This window comes from Mesocricetus auratus, unplaced genomic scaffold (genome assembly GCF_017639785.1).
Source record: "Mesocricetus auratus isolate SY011 unplaced genomic scaffold, BCM_Maur_2.0 Super-Scaffold_15014, whole genome shotgun sequence".
NCBI lineage: Eukaryota > Metazoa > Chordata > Mammalia > Rodentia > Cricetidae > Mesocricetus > Mesocricetus auratus.
Window position 1 is genome coordinate 40,735,843 of NW_024429186.1, and position 23,767 is coordinate 40,759,609.

Genomic DNA, 23,767 nt, shown 5'->3' on the forward strand with positions numbered 1-23,767 from the left:
AGAACTATGAGCACAGCCCAACACAAAATCCCAAACTTATTTACATCATTAGGTTGTCTTGTCTTTTGTTGTTTGTTTGTGTAACTCAATTGCCAGTTCTGGAGCATGGGGCACACCGGAGAGAGCATTTCGAGCACTAGTTGGAAATCCTCCCAAGAAATATGGACTTGATTGGCACCATCCAAAAGTCCTGTTGGCTCTTCCTGATTAGAACACAGAGTGGGCTAAGAGGCATGAAGTTGCTTCATGATTGGACCCACTAAAGCATTACCTAGCAACGCATACACACCCCATTGCTCCAGCCACCCATGGAAAAGTAACAGAGCTAGATCATTCCTATGTGCATGTGCAAAGTATACCAGCCTTACCCTTATGTCCCCATCATGACTTCCATGAGGTTCTGCTGGCATAGCTGATGCCTCAGATAGAATCGTTCCAGAATTGTTCCCAGTGGGCTGATCCTGAATTTTTGTAAGCGGCAGCCTCAACTCCTAAGAAAATTGATTTTGTGAGTTTCACGCTCACATTTTTACTTTTTTGAAATATACATTAAAAATAGTTAAGTAGAAAAATATAGGTAAGTATAGTTTTTGGGTACATCAGCCATCCATAGTGTTGGGAAAGATGTATCTATGGCCAGGTGTGGTGGTACACACCTGGAACCCTAGCTCTTGGGAGGTGGAGGCAGGAAGATCAAGAGTACAAGACCATTCTCAGCTGTGCAGACTTCGTCACAAACACACACAAAAAAATTGTCTACTAAAAATATCTAGGAAATTGCTATGAACAAGTAAAAAAATAATTTAAAACATTTCAATGTAATTCTGTTTAATGATAAATATAAATAATGTATAGGTTCTTAAGGTGCTTGGATAGGCAAAACAATGCTTATGTTTTTGGTACATAAACTGACAGAGAAGCACATATCAGAAAAAGGCTCAAACATTAAAATCTCTTCAATATTATGTATACCCAAAAGAAATTAGAATACCTTTGGGCATATGTTAATAACTACAGTGGTTATAACAGCCTCTAGGGAGGAGAGAACAAAAATGGGTATCGCCTGATGGATAATCAAATGCAGTGTGGCTTGCTCACACTCCGGGCTTCTACTCCGCAGTAAAAAGGAATGAAAGGCAGCTATGTAGCATGTCTGGGTGAACCTTAAAAGCGTTGTGCCAAGGGCGTTAAGCTAGTCATGAGGCACCACATAGGACTCTATTTATCTGAAAAGTCCAAAATAGCAAATCTATAGACAAAGAACGTAACTGGTGGTTATCTGAGGCTGGGAGGTTGGAAAAGAAAGATTGGTAGATACTGGTGCAGATCATCTTCATAAAATGATGTCAGTGTTCTAAAACTAACAGCCAGGCAAGCATGGGGACCCGAGTTCAGATCCCCAGCATCCATAGAAAAGCCAGGTATAGTGGTTTGCATTTGTAATTCCAGTGCTGAGAAGTTAGTTACAGACAGGATTGCTGGGGCTTGCTGGCAAGCTGATCTAGCCAACTGGTGAGCGCAAGGTTAAGTAAGAGACCTTGTCTCAAAAATAATGTGGACAACAGATAAGACAGACACAGACACATCCCTGCATGTAAAGGACAGGTAGGCTCATATCCCACATACTCCAGAAAAGTCTGACTGCATCGGCAGCCACACAACCGTGAATCTGCTAATCACCACTGAGCTACACATAGTGTAAAGTATGAGGATCATATTTCCCGAAAGCTGTTACCAGAAACAAGAACTTACGAGTGGAGTCTTTGGGATAAACTTTCTCCATATTTTATTTAGCCTTTTCAGTTCTTTAGAAACAGAAGTTCCAACTTCGCCACTGCTGACTTCAATTAGGAAACTCCCCACTTCATTTAGAGAGGTGTATTTTGTATTCCACTGGGAAAGGGTCTCAAAGGGAACCTACATATAAGGAAAAGAGTTATACTTATGGTATATTTGTATCACTAATATCCACAGTAAAACTCTACTAAGGCTGACTCTATCAGGAAGACTGAGTGTGGAGGCCTTTGCAGAGACAGACTTTCCTCTTAGAGAGTGTCCCAGTTTGTCTCCATTGCTGTGTGGCAAGTGCGAGGCACTGTCCTGATCCTGAGCCCGGACTCTTCAGAAGTGCCTGTCAATTAAGTCCCGGATAAACTAACAGCAGAGGTTCCTGAACTCAGTAGGTCAATAGAGGCCATACTGCTTTGGTAATGACTTCCATAGAGGTCATACTGCCTTGGTATTTGTTTCAGTTATTCATCTCAAATAAATGAATGAATGAATAGTTTTTCTGAGAGCCATATTATTTATATAAACACATGTGTGCCTACAGACATACGATGTGAAGAAAATACTCTCTGACAATTACATTAGGAAAAAAACTAAGTTCTTCCCAAGATCTTGAAGAACTTTCTAGACCATATGTTTTTACTCCTTTGTTGACACTCACCTTAGGAGTAAAAATGGGCCTCCAAACAAAAATAAAAAAGTAAATCTAACTGAGCATAGTAAGGCATGCTTTATTTAATCCAGAACTCAGAAGTAGAGGCAGATGGATGTCAAAGGTCGAAGCCAGCCTGGTCTTTTTGGCCAGCCTCCAAAAATTAAAAAGCAAAAGTAGGACAGTGCCATTTACTTCAAATACCTCTTTAATTTGATCCTTCTTTGTCGCCTCAAAAGAAGCCTTTAGTAGGGGGAGGTCTTCCTTGTAAGTGGCCCAACACGCCAGCACTCTTTGCAGCGTGGCCTTTGTGTTATGTATGCGTTGTCTGCACATGTGAACTTTCTTTTCCAATGTCACATACTCCTCTGCAACACTCTCACATTCTCTAGCTGTATCAGCAAAAAAAAAAAAAAAAAAAAAAAAGGAAAAGAAAAGAGAAAAAAGCAGTCTTAGAAAACAGTTTTCATTTGTAAACAATATTGAGGAAGGAAACTATTTCCATTAACTGAAAATGAACATGTACCCTGGCAATGTTAACATCAAAAAGCAAGAATTTTCCCAGGAAAACACACATGGGGAAAAAAAGTTAATTTCCAAACCATTAATGCAAAACAAATGCCATCTTGAAATGATGGCTACGCCATTGAAAAGCAACTAGGATATTTACCCAAATTCTTATACATTTCTTCACATTTTTGAAAAGAGGTATCAAGTTGAGCTAGGAACTTTTCCTCTTCAATAAATTTCTGTGAAGGAAAGGAAAAGATATTGACAAGGTATACTTTTGAAAATGGGCAAAGAAATCCAGATATTAGTATATGATGTTGGCAAAGTGCAGAATTGCCAACTTTGCTTGAGCACATTAATACCAACACACTGCAGTAGCAAAACAGGAAGGAACAGTTCATGAAGGGAGGCTAGGACTTAGCAAATGTGAGGGCACAACGATACAGGCTACCTCTCTGCAGTTAGCGTGACATAGTCATATGACTTCACGCTGTTTTCTCTTGCTAGGAAAAGGCAAGTTCATCTTTCAAAGTAGATCCGAAACCTGCTAATTCACCTGGTTTTAGTAACATTGTGTAACTGTATCAGTTACTTTGTTTCACAAGTTTTAGTCACATTAACTAGTTCTCATTAGCTACAATAGGTTATTCGGTCAAGGCTCTCACCACCTGAACAAGAACGTCAGTGAAATTGCCATTACCTAAATCAGTGTGAAAAAAACAAAAATGGAGCTAACTCACACCTGACTCTAAACTTGTTTGTTATACCATTGGTTCTCAACCTATGGGTCACACCTCCCTTGGGGAAGGAATCAAACAGTTCTTTCATAGGGGTCGCCTAAAACCTTCAGAAAACACGGATATTTATATTACAATTCACTAACAATAGAAAAATTACAGTTATGAAGTAGCAACAAAAATAATTTTATGGTTGAGGGTCACCACATGAGGAACTGGATTAAAGAGTCCCACTGATTATACCCTTATTTTGTATTAGCAAACTACCATGAATACTGAAATAACAAAATGTAAATCCAAAGCTGGGCATGGTGGTACATTCCTATAATCTAGCATTTGCAAGATAGAGACAGGAGGATCAGGAGCTTGAGAACAACCTCGCTATGTAAGATCCTGTCTTAAAAATACAAATGAGCAAACAAAAGCACAGAAAAAAGAAAACTAAAACTTCAGAGAAGACAAAACGTTATATATAGTATTACCCTATTTTTTTACATATAAATAAAACCTAGCCCAGTTTAGAATGATGCCTCCAATTTGGGAGCACACGGTTATTTAAATGATAAATGATACGCCCATTGGTGGTGGCAGTGCACGCCTTTAATCTCAGCACTGGGGGTAAGGCAGAGGCAGGAAGAGCTCTGTGAGTTTGAGGTCAGCCTGGTCTACAGAAAGAGTACCAGGAGAGCAAGGGCTACACAGGGAAAGCGTGTTTCAAAACACAAACAAACATAAATGGTAAGTGAATATGTTTTTACATTTTCCCCTGAAACTCATAAGCAAAAATAAGTAAGTAAATAAATAAAGGTTAAAATCCAGTATCGAAGAAGGTACCTGTTTGAATTTCTGCATGGACACACCTACACTTGAAATATGTTTTTTTGTTTTTTTTTTCTTGGAAGCATTTAGGCCATTTCCTATTCAAACTGGGAACAGGATGGCAGCAAGATGGCTTCTCACTGCATAAAGGCACTTGCCACCAAACCTGAAGGACTGAGTTCCATCCCTGGGACCCATGTGATGGAAGAAGAGAATTTACTCCCACAGGTTGTCATCTGACCTCCACATGCATTTGTGGTATCACCCCCTGCCACTAACAAATCAAAGTAACTCAAATATGTTTCCAAAAATTAAAAATAAAGCTCCAGAGGCTAAGCCCAAAGTTTTCAAAGGAAAGTTAACTGTTGAATGAAAGAATAAATTAAGGAAGAAAAATATGTAAGTGAAAGAAGAAAGTTGCAATAGGGAAAAACATTAAGACCACAGTGAAGCCTTCCCTGAGGTATTAACCATCCTAACTCCATCTTGAACACTGCAATCCTAGTTTTCTTTTTTCTTTTTTTGGTTTTTTGAGACAGGGTTTCTCTGTGGCTTTGGAGGTTGTCCTGGAATGAGCCCTTATAGCCAGGCTGGTTTCAAACTCACAAGGATCCACCTGCCTCTGCCTCCCGAGTGCTGGGACTGAAGGCGTGCGCCACCACCTTCAGGCCAATCCTAGTTTTCTTACTCTTTCCTCTACCTGCTATTTGTCTACCACTGATGCTTTTCCCCCGGAAAACAGAAGCTGACAAGTCTACCAGCAAAAGCCCAAACCCAGATCAGACGTATCCCTGAGCTAATGCAGAACCAGACCAGGGACCCTAGTCAATGCCCAAGCCCGGACTGCAGCAACTTACACGCCAGTCTTCCAGCAGGACCGCCACTGACTCCTCACTCCCATAAGTAACATTCCAAACAGCCAACTTCGCCTCCGCTTCATCTAGCAAAGCAAGGACTGAATACTTGGAGGCTTGAAACTCTAGAAGGAGGATGAATTTTCTCTCCAAAATGGTGTTGAGTCTGGAAAACAAGAAGGTTGTAGAACTGACCAAGTGTCAGAAATCTGTTTGGCATTTTAAATAATACTGTACTTTAGCTTTTTTTTATTCCAACACACGGAACTCAAAATGTATCCTCAAGAGTGCCTCCCCGTGTGTGTGTGTGTGTGTGTGTGTGTGTGTGTGTGTGTCTAGTTCCATCCCTCTCTTCTTCTTTTAAAATAATGTAAAACAATGTGGCAAGATACAAAGCAACAATTTCTAAGGTAAAAATGTAACAGAATATTTTCTGAAGGAACTTATTCCTGTATCAAGAAATCCTGTAAGAGTTTAACAACTTCTGTATAATTTGATGCAGCTACGATTTTAAAGCTTACGTATGATTCAGTTTCATTAAGGCTAGTGTTCTTTTATTGCAATAAGCTACTTATGAGTAAAAAGAAAACAAAAGCAGTGTGGATGACATTTAGCTAAATGAATTCTATACTGATAATGTAATTTTTAAATATTTTATGTTACTATTCATTCATGTGTATGTGGGGGTGTGCCCACATGTGCATGCATTTGTGTGTGTGTGCATGTGCGTGTGCGTGTGTGTATGCGCGCGCACACGTGTGGCACAGGTGTCAGATGTCAGAAGAGGGCATTGAGCCCCCTGGAGCTGTAATTACATAGATAGTTATGAGCCACCCAACACAGGTACTAGGAACTGAACTTGGGTCCTTTGCAAGAGCAGTAAGGATTATTAGTCACTGAGCCATCTCTCTGTAATATTTTACAGTTTATATTTTTAAGATTTATCTGTTTATGTCTATGTGTGTCTTCATGAATGTATATGCACATGTGTGGGTTTGAGTATATGTGCCTATGCACAGAGGCCAGAAAAGGGCCTTAGCTACCTTAGAGCTGCAGTGACAGGCACAGGTGCTAGGATCCGAACTCTGGTCCCTATGAGTGCACAGCCAGGGTTCTTCAACCTGAGCCATCTCTCCATCCCCTACTTTCACTTTATAAAAGTGCACTTATATACCCCCTGCCTTGATCTGCTATCCTTGTAAAACATGGGCAGGGTGACTGTCATGAACCCCTGTTTACAAATGTGAAAATGAGAGAGCTCAGAAAGACAAAACTCGCATCACGGAAATCTACTGCTCAATGAGACAGGATGTGAGCCATGTTATGTTGCTATTGCAAAACCATAAAGGTGTGGTTATCAAGATGTAGAAGCAAATATGTCACACATTATCTCCAAGTCTGTGCTCATGGTACGCTAGCAAATGCCGTTGCTAAATGTGAACAGGACAGTTATGAAATAGCACGGTTACAAACCGTCTTTTCATTTCCTCCAGTTTGTCAGGCGGTACGACTGGCAGGTGGTTCTCATCTCGGTTTTCAAAGGCCAGGAGAGTATTGGAATGATAGTCAGAGCTGCCCATCAGACTCTGAAAGAAATTTAGAAACACGAAAATCTAAATACTGCAAAAAGCCTGATTAATCAATTGATTGATTGATTGAACCATCAATTGATTGACTGGCTGACTGAGATAAAGCCATACATTGTAGCGCCTGCTGGTCTCTACCCTAGACTGGCCTCAAATTTGTGGTAATGCTCCTTCCGGAGCCTCAGCCTCCAGAGTGCCATGATCATAGGCATGAGTCACCGAGACAGGCTCTCATCTTTTCCTTTTTACCTAAGATCTTCATGAACCATTATTTCAGCAGAAAAGTTTTTAAGGAGGACATTTTCCCATGGAGCAGCATGCAGTGTCTTTGGCAAAGTCATTAGCACAATCTTTTGTTCTCAAGTCTCTCTGTCCCTCTAGTGATGCAACTATCCTGACTCACAAATCAAACTTGCTCACACATTTGCATTGAGGACCCGAAATCGCCCTCATTTTAAATCAGCATCTTCCATTTGGCATCTTTTTTGTTTTGATCGGATGTCACAGTCACTTTAGAACTGGTTGGCTTCTACCTTTCCCGACTTCTGTCTAAACAGCCCAACAGTCATGAACTCAAGAGCATCTGTTGTTTGGGCTGTTTTTGTCACAGGGTCTCATGTCCAGATGGCCTCAGATTGACTGTATATATATCCAAGGAGGATCCTGAAGTCCTGATCTCCCGCCTCCGCCTCCCAAGGCTGGGATGACAAGTGGGCACATTCATACCCAGCAATCATGAAAGTCCCTCTGGATTCCCAGGGACTCAAGCTACACCACGCTCGGCCACCACTGTATCTCCTACTCTTCTCCCCTAGAACACAATCTTCCTCAAACACAGACAAAGGGTTAATTTTTCCACAAGTCTCTTTTCCTACCTTGAATAAAGACATTTTCCCTTGGATCAGAGCCACAGCTTCAGAGTAATTCTGGGAGGTCGGCAGCCCTTCCTCCACAAGCCCCTCCACATCCTTGAGCCACGCTTCAGTCTCTCTGAGTGGGGAAGGCAAGGCGTCGTCCAGCTGGGCTTTCCATGCAGCAATCTGAAAGAAGGCAGAGAGTAGCCCTTCATCAGCGCTCGCCCAGCCTAGTTCTTCACATACGCTTACTTACTTCATGCGCCTCAGAGAGCCAAGGCCGAGTTATTAAAGGAGTTTTTATCAATGGGCGAACTTCTCCCTTCTAAATATTATTTTACTGCTTGCAGAGGAGGAATATAATTAGTTTAAAAGCTGTTGGAAAAGAAGGCACAAGAAAAGGAAAGGTTTGGATGGATCTCGAATAAGTTGCATGGAAGAAATCAGAACTATTTAAACTTCTCGTCCAAACAGGCATAGTCACAGAGGGAACTGTCTGAAACATCGGATGCCCATATGTTCTTTGACTTTGATTTTAGCCAGGTTCTCTAGAAGAACAGAAACCGTCCCTAGGACAGCACACACACACACACACACACACACACACACACACACACACACACACACACACACACACATCATTCTACAAATCCTTTCTGAAAGGATTATTTTTTAACTTGGCTGAAAATGAATGAAAGATCTTATCAGGTTAAAATCAGATTACATTGCTATTATCTACAACAGGCTTAAGAGAAAACCATTTAGTCAGGCAGTGGTGGTGCACCCCTGCAAATCCCAGGGAGGCAGAGGCATGTGGATCTTTGTGAGTAACAAGGTCAACATGATCTACGGAGAAAGTTTCAGGACAGCCAAGGCTACACAGAGAAACACTGTCTTAAAAACACAGCAACAAGAAAGAGAGAGGGAAAACTACTTACTAACTTACATATACACACGCCCAAATGAAATCCATTACTTAGTATGTTAACTTTTAAAATTAATAAATAGTCTCCATAAACTATAGAACCAGAAATTCTCTAGATGGCATTAGCTTTATATGGCCAGTAAGTTTAAAATTAACATCTCATTTCACTACACCAAGAAAATGATCTGCAAAGTGTCATAACTAAAGAATAGATTTCCAACACACTATCAGTTTGGAGCTTTTAATTTTGAAATATAATTCTATTGTGTTTTTCTCATTATTTCAGATAACTTTTCCAAATCATATTCTGACAAAAAACAAAAATCAAGGCAGGTCTCTGTGGCCTGGGGCAGTCTGAACTAGACTGGCAACAGAGTCACTGACTTTCATGTTGCACACAGCTCTAGTCATTATATGAAAGTCAGGTTCCCAGAATGCACGGGCACTATTCACTGGTGCAAAGACTCCTCGAGCTGCACCATCTCCAGGGCAGGTCTCTAAAAGAGTGCTTCTGGGAAGCCCTGTTCAGCACATTTAATAAATGATTTAGAAACAAAACATTGCAAAAAAGAAGGCTGTCACTCCTGATAGTCAAAGAGCCACAAATATTTCCTGGGCCTTGATGAGAAATATTGACTTTGTGAAGCGCACATTCTCTCTGTAAATGCATTAAAATGAGTGAGTTCTATAATGAACTCTATAAATTCATTTAAGTCACTCGATGGGTGTTTGAGAGATGGCTCAGTGACTGCATCTGTGTACTAAACTCTTGCAAAGGTCCCAAGTTGGATTCCAAGCACCATATTAGATGGCTCTCAATTGTCCACAACTCAAGCTCCAGGGGACCTGACACCTTCTGACCTGTGAAAACTACACTCACATCATAAGTGCGCGCGCGCACGCGTGCGCGCACATACACACACACACACACACACACACACACACACAAATGTAATAAAAAGGATGTCTTTAATTTTATAAAAATTCATGGTGCCAAAGAGAGAGTTCAGTGGGCAAGAGCACTCGATCTACAAGCATGGGGACCTAACTTCAAATCCACAGCACCCAGACAAGAGTGTGGCTGCACATGCCCAAAACCCCAGCACTGCAGGGAGCACAGGCAGATCCCAAAAACTCGCTGTCCTGCTAGCCAGACTAGGCAAAAAGGCAAGCACCCAGTTTCTCGGCAAGAAAGTCGAGAGCAATAGAAAAGGATAATGTTATTCTTTGGCCTCCAAACAGGCCTGCTTTCACACATCTGCCCACTCGTATGCACATTCCACAAATACATACACTATGCAACACACAACAAACACACAGACAGGCAAACAATCATTTCATTATCCATTTAAAATGAGTGAATTATAAGATGTGTATTAGATATTAACAAAATTAATTAAAAAATAAAGTCAAAATAAGCACATTCAGAGATCAAGGGAAATGAAACAAGTCTGCTACTGTCATATTATCTGACAAGTAGTTTTAGAGGGTTAGGAAATGCTCAAAATCTACAGGAAGAACTAGAAGTGGTAAATATCCTTTTTTTGTACCTTGGTCTATTGAGATAGGGTTTCATCATATAACTCTATCTGTCCTGGAACTTGCTTTATAGACCAGGCTGGTCTTGAACTCACAGAGATTCCCCTGTCTCTGCCCCCTAAGTGCTGGGATTAAAGGCGTGTGCCGCCACACCCGGCTAGCAGTGGTAAATATCTAGGGAAACACGAAAGTCTAAATTTTTCTCTTAAATACTTTAAATTGAGGGCTGGAGAGATGAATCAGTGGTCAAGAGGTCTTGCTGCTCTTACCGAGGACCACTGATCAGTTCCCAGCATGCATGTTAAGCCACTCACAACCACTCATAAATCAAGCTCCAAGGGATTCAATGTCTTCTTCTGGCCTCCATCAGCACCTACACACACACACACACACACACACACACACGCACGCACACACGCACGCACGCACGCACGCACAACTATTAATAATTTTTTAAAATTTAAAAACATGTTTGCTCCCATCCAAGTACTAACCAGGCCCGACCCTGCTTAGCTTCCGAGATCAGACGAGATCGGGCGCGTTCAGGGTGGTATGGCCGTAGATCTCGAGTGATCTAAAGGTATAACATCAATTGGCAAGCTAAGCAATAGTGGAGGGACCACCTCGAATGCCCATTCCTGATAATGAACTTGATGTCTATAACCATCCGGGAGCCTTCATCCTGTGACTGATGGAAGCAGAGGCAAACACACAACTAAGCACTGAACTGAACCCAAGGAACCCAGTGACAGAGAGAGAGGAGTGATGAGCAAATTGGCAAAGAATGGGCTGGCAAAACCAGCAGAGACAGCTGATCTGAACAGGGGAGTGCTCTTGGACCCCAGACCGACAGTGGGGAGGCCAGCATGGGACTGATCTGGACCCCACAAATGTGAGTGTCAGTGAGAAGGCCTGGGCAACCTATGGGGCCCTGAGCTGTGGATCAGTGTCTATCCCTGGTATACAAACTGTCTTCATGTGCCTATAGCACAAAGAGAGATGCTCTCTCAGCCTGGACTCTCAGGGGAGTGCCTTGACCCTACCAAGAGTAAAATGACAGACTCTAGATATCCCCTATGTGGAAGGATTTGGCAATAGGGTGGGAGGGAGGGGGGAAGGGGAATGCGGGAGGAGGGGAGGGAGAGGGAACTGGGATTGACATGTAAAACAAGCTATTTAAAATTAAAATAAAAAATGATAAAAAAAACATGTTTGCTCATACTCACATAGAGACACAAGGGCATCTACATAATTAAAAATATAATAAATATTCTTCTTTAATTTAAAATGGCATTTGTTTCCATACAATGTATTCTGATTACAGTTTCACCTCCCCCTACTCCTCCCAGCTCCTCCCCATATTCTCTCCTGTCTGCATCCACACACTTTCTGTCTCTCAGAAAATAACAGGCATCCAAGGCTAATAATAAAATTAAATAAAAAACTTGAAAAACAAATGTTAATTGGCAAAAGAATTTGTATAATAAGAAATCAAACAGCTCAAAATTTAGACTGTAAACAGTTTAGAATGTACATTATTACAATCCCTAGAGTAAAAACTCAATAAACAAATAAAGCCCAAAGCTGATAAACATATTAAAACAATTTAAAAAAAGAATGAAGATTCAAAAACAGGCAACACACAAATTATGATAGAAACAATTGTAGTAAGTGTAAATGTACTAAACACTCCAATTAAAAGACTAGGGTTGTCATAAAAAATTAAGAAAAGAAAAACCCATGTGTTGTCTTTAATAGTTCCACTATAAAGACTCAAATGGACTAAGATAAATGAAGGGGAAATGTGGAATTCAAGCAGCATCAGGACAGTAGGATCAGAACATGACATTCTTATCAGACAAAGTAGACACCAAGCAAAATAGTACCATAAAACATAAGTTTGAAATATATATATATATTTACTAAATATGAGTATGTATATATACATATATATATAACTTATATTCAGTAGGCTGTTTCATGAAGTGTCAGTTCACCAGAAAGACATAATTATTATCGATCTGTATGCACCTAATAAAGTTTTAAAGCGCACATAGCAGAACTTGGCAAAATTAAAGAAATGTTTCCGCAGATTTTCAAGCTTCCCTCTCAACAGTTTAGAATAAGACAAATGTCAGCAAAGAGATAGATATGTTGGACAAGAGTACTATGTACTTTGTCTTAACTGATATTAACCTCATACCCAATTGCTAAAGAATACTAGCTTGCAGTTATACTGATACGCCACATGCTGGACCATAAACCAAGTTCTAATAAACTTGAAAAGATGAATACCATAAATGTGTATGACACTGACAAACACAATCATGCTACATGTGTTTCTAGGCTGTTCATGTAACGTTTCAAGCATCTGTTGATACTGGCAAATGATGGGAGGGAAGAGGCTACCATTCACATGAATTACCTACAACAGCAAACGTTATGCTATCCACCACGATAAACTGAGAATTGATGGCCAGTGTAGCATTGGATAATCTTGCCTTAAGCAGAAGACTATAAACTTCTTTTTAAATCCAATTCCTATCTAAATAATGTCATGGGGGGAAAAAGCAAAGTATGGTTCTCTTTTCTGATGAAGCGTCTATCCTGACCCCTATAGAATTCCTGGTGAAGCATCTATCCTGTCCTGTCCCCTACAGAATTCCTGATAATAGTCTAGTCAAGTCTTCACTCCCCCATACTCCCCACACCCCCACCCCCACCCCAGCAAAAGAACACCAAAGATGATGTAGAATATTATTATTATTATTTTTGGTTTTACGAGACAGGGTTTCTCTGTATTGTTTTGGAGGCTGTCGGTCCAGCCTGGCCTCGAACTCACAGAGATCTGCCTGCCTCTGCCTCCCGAGTGCTGGGATTAAAGGCGTGCGCCACCACCACCCAGCCGTAGAATATTATTTTAAGGTGTGTAACTTTTGTTTATATGTTGCATTTGTTTAACTCTGTGAAGCTGTGTTCTTTGCCTGTGTAAAACACCTGATGATCTAATAAAGAGCTGAACAGCCAATAACGAGGCAGGAGCAAGGATAGGCAGGGCTGGCACAGAATATAAATAGAAGGAGAAACGAGGACGAGGAGGGAACCAGAGAATAAGGAGAGGAGGGCTTCAGGAGCCAACCACCTAGCAACCCAGCCAGCCATGGAGTAAGAAGGAAAGAAAAGATTTACAGAAGAGAAAGATAAAAGCACAGAGACAAAAGGTAGATGGGATAATTTAAGAAAAGCTCAGCCTACAATCCCAGTGCTAGGGAGTCTGGGAAACAAGAAGGTTCCTAAGAGAGATGCATGATACCCTAGAGAAGTGGAATGAGGCAAGATCTCCTGAGCACATTGGGAACATTGGGGGACTGGAGAGGGAACCAAGAAAAACAGAGGAGGATAAGAGGAAGGGAGAAGAAGGCTTGGGGGAGCAGGAAGGTTGAGTCGAGGTAAGAATAGAGGAGAGCAGGATGAGAGATACCATAATAGATGGAGTCTTTATAGGCTTGAGGAGAGAGCTGACACTAGTGGGATCTCCAGAGATCTACAAGGATAATACCAACTGGCAAACTAAGCAATAGTGGAGAGACTACATTAATAGCCCCTCCTTGATGATAGGGTTGATGACTATCCTATATGTCATCCTAGAACCTTCATCCAGGGATTGATGGAAGCAGAGACAGATACCCACAGCTAAACAAACACTGAGCTGAACTACTGGAACCTAGTGATAGAGATGGAGGAGTGATGAGCAAAGGGGTCAAGACCATGATGGTGAAGCCCACAAAGACAGCTGACCAGATAAGGGGGAGCTCTTGAATCCCAGACTGATGACTGAGAGGCCAACAGGAGACTGATCCAGACCCCATGAATGTAGTGCCAGGGAGGAGGCCACAGAAATCACTGGGGCCTTGGGTAGTAGTAGATCAGTGTTCACCATGGTTTATGAATGAGCTTTGGGAGCCCATTCCAAATAGAGAGATGCTCTCTCAGCCTGGACACATGGGGAAGGGCCTAGGTCCTGCCAAGGATGACAGACTTTAGAGATCCCCCCCTCCAAGGAGGGTCTCACCCTCCCTGGGGAATGATGTGGGGATTAGGTGGGGGAGCTGAGGGGCTGGTGGAGGGACAAGGGAGGAGGGGTGGGAGAGGGAGCTGGGACTGACATGTGAAACATTCACGTTTCTAATTTAAATAAAAACATATTGAGAAGAAAGAAAGAAAGAAAGAAAGAAAGAAAGAAAGAAAGAAAGAAAGAAAGAAAGAAAGAAAGAAAAAAGAAAAGCTGGCAAGAAACAGGCCAAGCTAAGGCCAGGCATTCATAAGTAATTATAAGACTCCATGTGTGATTTATTTGGGAGCTGGGTGGTGGGCTCCTCAAAAAAGCCAAAAGAGCAAAAGCCTCAAACAGCACAAAGCTGCTTTCCAGAGGTGCTCTACTAAGCAACACAGCATACTCACCTGATGCGTGAGGCTGGCCCAGGCTTGTCTCAATTGTAACTGATCTTCATTCAACTCCTTCATGCTCCCTTTCAGTGACAGGACATCCACAAAGGGTTCCTTTTCTTCATTCAATGATTCCATAAAGGACAGCAGACTCTGTGATGAGAAGAGCATTCTACAATACCTTCAAACACTTAATCCGGTTTATAAAACATAATCTGCCAATTCAACGTCTATCATTAAAGGTTATGTTCAAGCCTGGCTTAGATAAAGGTATAATCTCTGATCCCAGCATCTTCTCACCAATCTGGTTTCTTCTCTCTGATCATTAGAATAACAGCAAAATGACACAGGGGTGTCAGTTGCTGGATGTCTGCTGCAAGGGAGTAGTGAAGTCACCTGTCTCTAAGGACGGATTGTGATGCCACAGGCAAAATCCGTCCAACCTGGAGCAGACAAGAGAACTGCCATGCTGCAGTTGTCATGTATAATTGATGGCGGCTGTCTTTGGTTTCTTGGGATGGTCTTACTCTGTAAGTCAGGTTGGGATGGAACTGTGTAGCTAAGGCTGGCCCGAGACTCACACCAGTCCTCCTGTCTCAGCTTCCCAAGTCATGGAAAACACATCTGAGCCATGTAATGATTTTTAAAGTGACTAACAGAGATTATGCCAACTCTTCCCAATTCATTGTACACACACTAAAAATATCCTTCTGCCTGCACTCAAATTTTCAGACACAAAGTTTGTCTTGATTGCATTTGTACTCAGGACTCCTGTTTTAGAGTTACCAATTCTGTGTTATTTAAAGCATTATAATATTCTAATTATACTTAATATCAGCTGGGTATGGTGGTAGGGACCTTTAAAGTCCCAGATATGTGAGAGGCTAAGACAAAAAATCATTTGAATTCAAGAATTCATGGGCAGGCTGAGGAAACTAGTAATACTTAGGCAGATAGATAGATAGATAGATAGATAGATAGATAGATAGATAGATAGATAGACAATTTACTTTATCTCTGACAATAACTTCATAAAACCTTTTATTGAAAGAAGATAAGTCTATGATAAATTATTAAAATCAAAGACATAGTGGGAATAAGGTACTTGAACACTGAGTTCAAAACTGGGAGGCAGGGAAGCCCATAGGCCCTATGCTGTTCTGATCCAAGGAAAAACAGAATTTGGGTCCCTTCTTCTCCTTTCAGGATGGCATGGTCCAGGAGTCACATGATCCATTCAATGTTGGATTTGGAAAGGCTGAGTCATTCAACTCCCCCATGGGAATGGGGGCCCAGAAAGCTCTAAGGGCTACGTAAGCACACGACAATATCTTCCTTATTCAGGACCGAGAACTGGTGGGAAGCACAAAATTACACAGACAATGGGTTCTAAGAAACCTTCGCTGGCTCCCCCAAGACTGCGCAGTTAATAATTAACATGCCCTGGAAAATCAACAGAACGTGAAAAGAACTGGGACTCCTAACGCCACACTGTACTCTTGAGACACTGTAGAAATTCAGAGAAATCATTCAGTCCCTCTAAACCTTAATGTCTTCAGGTGTGAAAGTGAATTAACCACACCTAGTTCAGCAAGATGTGTTACTCTATAGACTTATCAGCAAGGGGCTTGCTCCATAGCAAAAGGTCAGTTCGGTGATAGCATCGCTTCCATACAAAGGACTCCTGGCTGGAGTCCTGGACTAAAATTCTGAGAGGTGCAGCTGACAACTTCCTGTGCTTCCCTTTCATTCAATATTCAGGATGAAGGAACGATCTACTCAAAACCAGGAATGGCTACTCAAAGCTCAGATCTAGATATAGCATGGAAATAACTACAAAGAGCACTTATATGGACACAGTCCTATTCTGACATCATTTCCTTGGCTAATGCAGGAGTCCGGGGCCAGGGCCTATATTGTGCCATCCCTTGCTGTAGAGCCCTGTAGCTCACACTACTCTAGGGACCAGCAGTATCAACTACCATGTTAGCAGAGCCCTGGCCAGAGCTCCTGACTCTGAACCCTGTATTTAACAAGACTTGAGAGGCACGGTCCAGAACTTCAGCACCTAGTCCTGGAGTTGTCTAACACTAAATACTACTCATTTAGAGTTTTCTAAAGCATACTTTTCTAAATGCATACTTACCACTCTTTCCCCCAAACAATGTGAGCCAGTGTTTAAAGTCTTACTCACGTGATACTTATTAACGTAGGTGTCCCTTGCTGAATCCTCCTGCATCTTCTGTAGTTTCTTCTCTTGCACGATTAGCCATGCCATAGCATCCTTCACCTTGGCCTGTAATTCACACAAGTGAACACACATGCATGCACACATACATTTAAGCCATATCCTACACAGCTGTAGTGATTTCTATGAGCAATAAAATTGACAATTTTAAAGAGCAGTGGATTAATGCTATTTTACACCAGTGACTCACTGTACCCAAGAGTAATTCTGCTGGTTCCTGTAACACCTTACACTTAAAATAGACTGAAACGAACATCTGAAAATCATTCTGTGCCTCTAAATAAAGGTTTCTCAAAAGAACATATATTTTTAAATGGGGACTCGAGAGAGATGGCTTATAGGCTAAGAGCACTCACTGCTCTTCAGAGGACCTGGGTTCAATCCCCAGCACCACATGGCAGTCAGAATTGTCTGTGACTCAAGTTCCAGGGGATCTGGTGCCCTCCCCTGGCTTCACAGGCACCAGGCACACCTGTGTCACACATGCATACATGCAGGCAAACATGCAGAGACATAAAAGTAAATAAATCATCCAGCTCACACCTTTAATCCCAGCCCTAAGAAGGCAGAGGCACATGGATCTCTGGGAGTCCAAAGCCAGCCTGGTCTACATAGCAAACTCTAGGATAGATAGGGCTTCATAAGAAATCCTTAAAAAAAAAAAAAGTTAGTATATCTGTATATACGGCCTATCCATTTCCACTATTCTTCAGTTTCTTGGAAACATAATCACAGATCACTTAAATGTTATTTGTTATTATGTATGATAAGGGAGGTACACACATGTCAAGCCAGGAATATCGAGGTCAGAAGACAATTCTCAGGAGTGAGCTCTCTCCTTCCACCTTTATGTGGATTGCAGAGATTAAACTCAGCAGATGCCAAGCATTTTCACTCACTTAGCTATCTTGACAGCCCTTAAATCACTTTATAGCAGATTCACTGCCAAGAATATTTACACCAAAAAACATCGTGACTACCTTAAAGATCATACACACATACACACACACACACACACACACACACACACACACACACACACGAGCGAGCGTGCACGTGCACGCAAAGTTTCCAGATGTGCTATCCTGTTGACGTGAGGGGTGCTGTTTCTTCTGAGAGGCCAGCTACAGTGGCTTGCTCACATATGAATGTGGATTTTGCTACTGGAAGGTAAATTCAGAGGTTACAGTTTCCTGTTCATTTGCCTTCTTATTCTGGTAAGCAAGAGGGCTGTTCTCTATTTTGGTGCCCAATTTCATGGATGGTGGACTTTGTAATTTATTTTTCTATGAGAATTAATTAGGGAGGAGATGCTACTCAGCAGGTCAGAAATGACCTGCACATTTCTAAGCCTATTCTACCACAAAGATGAACACTTTAAATAGCTTAATTTTATAGTAAATGAATATTTCAGTAAAATAAATACAAGTTACAGTAGATCAAAATGATCTCTAAATTGTTCAAAAGGACTGGAGAGAGGGCTTGTGGTCAAGAGCACCGGAAGCTCTTCCAGAAGATCCAGGTTTGGTTCCCAGCACCCACATGGAGATGCAATGCCCTGTTTCAGCCATCATGGGCACTGCATGGATGTGGTGCAGACAGACAGACATGCAGGCAAATAAATCACCCAGATAAATAAACAACCAAGTGTGGTGGCACAGACCTTTAATCATAGCCCTAAAGAGGCAGTTTGGTCTACATAGTGAGTTCCAGGGCATCCAGGGCTATATGGAGAGACCCTGTCTCCCCAAAACAAAAATAAATACATCTTAAAATTGTTCAAATGGTAGCTTAACTTGTAACTCTTCCTGTGCAGCACCTGCTGTATTTGGCTCTTGAATGACAAATAATGTCATAGGCTTGAACACCAGAGAAGGCACCAGCAGCACACAGGGCTAGAAGGTTGGGCCCAGTGGAAGGCTTTAAGTCATTGAGGGCATATCCCAAAGAGGACCACAGAACTCCAGCCTCTTCTCATCTGTTTCCCTGGTTCTGCCACACACTGCCCATTAGGATGTACCACCTGGCCAATGCTGGCTGGTCATGCCTACACCTCTCAAACTGTGCTAAAATGAACCTCTTCTCTTTTTAGGTTGCTTAACCCTGCTGTTTGCCACACTAACACAGAACTGATGCAATGCACATCTACAAGCTGTTCAGATAATTCAGCAAAGCTTGACAAACCATCACTTGAACTTTGAAATAAAAAAGGAGACAAAACAAATTACAGTGGAAGAAATTCAAATATTAGTTTCCAGGGCTGAAGTGTAGAGTCCAGAAAAGAGGCATGATGGAAAACCATGGCTATTGAAACTATTTTGCATCATGACTTCAGGTGTCACGTGTATAAACCATTAGGTATGGTTTACATACTTGTATGGATCACACATTTAAGTTGTGTGTGCAACTTACATTTTAGGTTTTCTTTTTTTAACCGAACCATTGGTGTACAATCAAAAGGAACTGAGTAGACAGCTAGGAAGACATACCTGAGCTGAAGCTCCAGGGCCAGGAGCATCCTTCGAATACTTCAGGAACTGTGCCACGTAAGTCATGATGGACTTTTCATCAGGATTTACGACATCTACATCTGTAAGACATACCACACCACCCATCAGCTGTAGAGGAGACCTCCGATTAATTCTCAAGAAGTCTATGGCCTAGCCATCGAATTCAGAGGATGCTGAATTAACTGAAGTCATGGACCAGCCCTGCAGTCTCTGCTCATTCTCCTAGCTCCAACACTGTTCAGAAGTTTGGAACTTAGATCTGTAGTCGGACAGAAGTAGGCAGAATGCTGGCATTACATGATCAGCCTCAGAATAAGAAACACAGTGCCGCTCCGCGTGCTGTCATGTATGTGATGTCACAGCAATCAGAGGAGTAGAAGATGAAACTAAAAAGCAGCTCTCTATCTGGAGACATGGTGCATGGGGCCCTTCACACAGCAAGTGTAACTGATTCCTCGTACACTAGTCTAGACATCTGTACGGCAAACCAGTTCCAAAAGTATACATTATATAGAAGACTTGTTCAGACATTCAGAGTCTTCTCAGTCATGGAAAGAATAAGCTTGATTTCTATGGGCCAGTATTTGTGTTGCATGTAGGAAAAACAGTTAACTTAAAAGCAAGGTAATCAATACTGAAACCTAACAGTTCCCAATGAAAAGACTATTTTTGCTATTATTTGTGCTTTAGAGAATTACTCGTGTCTGTTAAATCTGTATCTTTTTATTTATTTTGGAACAGGGGCTCACTAGGTAGCCCAGGCTAGCCTCAGCTGACCCTCTTGCATGAACTTCCTGAAGACTAGGATGACAGGCATGAACCAATGCTCATCTGCATCCGAATGAAGAAAGAACACTGCATTACCTACATCTCTCAATTACATTTTACGATTTGGTGATGGCAACTAGAAACCATGACGCTGGTTGTATTTACACCACAAAAGTACAAATATGAGGACTTGATTTGTCCTTTTACTGGCTTCTATAAAAGCTCACTGGGGCAATTGTTAATGACATAGATGCTGAAATATGTCTTGTCTAGAGCTGTCATGTGGTAATTAACATAAAAACTAATATTTGATCAAGCAGAAAAATAGCTCATGACACACTTGTTACTCCTCCTACATATTAACATGAAGAAAGCTACCAACTGGCATTCATGTCAAGTTACCCTCATAATTCTGCAGCCTGAAGCCTACAGATTGATACAAGAGTGTGGCAAAATTCAACAAAGCCATTCTTGATCTATTTGGACTTCACAGTAAAGTATATCATATACACTTTGTTATTTATCAATCATGGGCCACCCGTGCTTTACAGAAGTCAAATTTGTAAAAAGCAAGTCTAGGTGTATGCGTTTTACGCTGTTTGGAGAGGTGTGCACTGTAGGGGAAATTTAGGATTCCACCATTAGCCACGTGGCGCTCTAGAGACGCATAGGGATGTGGTAATGAAAGGGCGGAACCGTGCCGCTAACCACACCCACTTTGGGCATGACTAGAGACAGGGCGGTGAACTACGCAACTAGCCAGGCCCACTTTTGGGCGTGGCTAGAGACGTGTACGAAGGAAGGAATAAAAGACCAAGCAGCAGAGCCTCTCGCCGTCTTTTCAGCTTTTGGTTCGGTTGGTGGGGGGACTTGACTCATCTGGATTGCCTGTTTTCTCTTGTGGATAATTCCTACAATAAACAGTAACCTATACCCTCAACAAGTGTGCCCTTTATCATTGCAGCGACAGTGCACTGCTCATGTCTAGTCGTCACTCCTGCATGGACAGCTAGAGCTACAAGTTGCCCTTGTATCTGGGGCCTCTTTGCACTTTTCACTAGCCCTGTACACCACACTTAACTTCATTATTTGGCACATATTTGACTGGAGAAGGCACATGTCATAACACGTATGTGGAGGTCAAAGAACGATTTAGGAGAGTTGGTTCTTTCCTTCTACCATGTGATTTCTAAGAACTGAATTAGGAGACCAGGCTTGGCAGCAAATTTCTTTACCCACCGAGCAGTCTTGCTGACCCAGCTTACTTGCCTACCTTCCTTCCTGTCTTCTTTCTTTCTTTTCTTCCTTGGTTCATTCCTTCCTTCCTTCCTTCCTTCCTTCCTTGATTTCTTCCTTCCTTCCTTCTTTTTTTTTTAAAGACAGGCCCTCACTGTGTAGAACTGACTGGCCTAGAATTTGCTGTGTATCCCAGGCTGGCCTCAACTCATCAATCCTTCTTTGTCTCCCAAGCTAATATTACATTTTTTATAAATATGTACGGTATATTTGAGAAACAATACAATCCATAGGTGTTCTTCAGAAACAAACTACTAATAATCCTATAAAGTTAAAATTGGCATTTTACAATTTTCTTCTTAATGAAATCAGACACAAGGACTGAACAGAAAGAATGCCAGCGTGTGGCCAGCCACGTAAGGAGACCAGGGAAGAGGCACCTGCAAGCTCTCCCGCAGACACAGGAGGAGAGAGCTGGAATTGGGAGATACACAAGTGTAATTCATAAACAAACAAGTGTAATTCAAAACTAAAGAATCTTACAGGAGAGCTGCAGCTCAGGAAAATCAGAATCAAGACCACAATACAGAACATGCTAGAAGGAAATTAAGACAAAGGCTCAAACTGTTTCAATAAAGGCATTGCTTATATTCAGCCGTGACTTCACTCCCTCAATGACAGAAGTTAAGTAATTGGTACAAAGTCCTAATTTCACTAAATTTGATTAAGAGTTAGGTTAAATCTTCCATCAGGAAAATACACGTTACGATCACTACTAGCACAGGAGTGCTGCTTCAAATCAACTTCATGAGGGACCTTAAAACGAGAAAGTCTTCAAAGAAAAGTTCCCTACCTTCCGGCTCCAGCAACTTGGGGATCTTCAACTCGTGTTCTGCAATCCTGAAGGCTTCCTTCAGATTCTCTTTGCTGGATCTGTGCCTCACGCTGTCCATGTCAATCAGGTCTGGTCGCAAGGCATGAATGACGGCCAAAAACGCCATCCCATTTCTCCAGCTAGACTTAAAATCTGTCACACTGACGGATTCAGACCTGTGCAAAAGGATGCAATAGAGACAGTTGTTAAAAAAAATAATAATGTTCCCACTATATTCAGTGGTAACTAAAACATAATTCAGAGAAACAAATAAATGCTATATATGAATCCCATGATCCTGGGGAACCTTTTCATTGGAATCTTATTGTCAAACTGAAGTGTAAAGTCAACTGTGAGAATGCTCAGAATAGCACAGAGCATCAGTTCACAAAGTGTGGTCCCTGCTACCTTGTCAACAACATCTCCAGAGATGCAAGAATTGAAAACAGAAATTCCCAGGTCTTCTCTCTGCCCAGTGCATCAAACTTCAAAAGGGGACCTGGAATCTGAAGGTGCCTTAGCACCTCCCCCTAATACCCTATGATATTCTTCACATAACCATCTACTGGCTCAAGTATGACTTTAGACTTCTACAGAGAGTCAAGATCGTTTATCACAGGAAAACAATATTTGCCCTCACTGAAGCAAATCAGATGATACTTTGGGCCAAACTAGTGCCTAGTTTATTCACGTCACAGACTTCATCATTTTAAAATCTGCTGTCATGGATAAAAGGGTAAACTGATGGCCAGATGAACAAATCCAGACTTAAAAGGAAGGAAATGCTGGGATGAGGGATGTCCTTCTGTATATATGTTTCTCTTATTGGTTGATGGGGAAAAAAAACCAGTTTGGTCAATAGGGTCAGGAAGATAGGCTGGACTAGGAGACAAATAATTCTGGGAAAGGTAGGCAGAGAGAGGTGCCAAGAGATACGCCATGTAGCCACAAAAGGAGTAATGCATCCACACATTCTCCGGTAAGCCAAGGCCACGTGGAAATACATAGATTTATAGAAATGGGTTAATAATTAAGACAGAGCTAGACAATAAGAAGCCCTAGCCATTGGCCAACAGTTTTATAACTAATACAGTGTTTGTGTATTTACTTGAGACAAAACAGCTAAGGCACCAGGTTGGAGGAACAAGAAACTCCAGCTACAACGCTGAGTCATGTCACAAAGTAGGTGACTCTTAACAGACATTGTGCTGGTTGAAATAACTCCATCAAAAAGTCCAAATACTATGTGATTCTATGTGGCTCAATCAGCCATACTGACAAGAAAGAAAACAGGTGGCATCTAGTGGCTAGGAAGGAGAAACAGGGAGTTATTATTTAATAGGTATAGAGTTTCAACTGTGAAAGATGGAGATTGGGGGTGGTGGACAGTGGGGACGGCTGCACAGCAAAGCAACACATGA

The 23,767-nt window shown here is 41.7% G+C and overlaps 1 protein-coding gene across 6 annotated transcripts in view; it reads right to left on the minus strand.

Annotated features, from left to right (window-relative positions):
* Nucleotides 1-23,767, minus strand: part of Syne2 (spectrin repeat containing nuclear envelope protein 2) — a 293,751-nt gene that overhangs the window by 196,726 nt on the left and 73,258 nt on the right. For all 6 annotated transcript variants that reach the window (XM_040742909.1, XM_040742911.1, XM_040742910.1 and 3 more), the window contains exons 8-18: nt 22,326-22,522; nt 19,448-19,548; nt 16,905-17,006; nt 14,726-14,863; nt 7,822-7,986; nt 6,834-6,946; nt 5,364-5,526; nt 3,111-3,189; nt 2,645-2,832; nt 1,753-1,917; nt 369-491 (exon numbers count right to left, since the gene is read on the minus strand). In XM_040742909.1, coding sequence (XP_040598843.1) covers nt 369-491; nt 1,753-1,917; nt 2,645-2,832; nt 3,111-3,189; nt 5,364-5,526; nt 6,834-6,946; nt 7,822-7,986; nt 14,726-14,863; nt 16,905-17,006; nt 19,448-19,548; nt 22,326-22,522 — 1,534 coding nt within the window. The remainder of the gene's footprint in view (nt 1-368; nt 492-1,752; nt 1,918-2,644; nt 2,833-3,110; nt 3,190-5,363; nt 5,527-6,833; nt 6,947-7,821; nt 7,987-14,725; nt 14,864-16,904; nt 17,007-19,447; nt 19,549-22,325; nt 22,523-23,767) is intronic.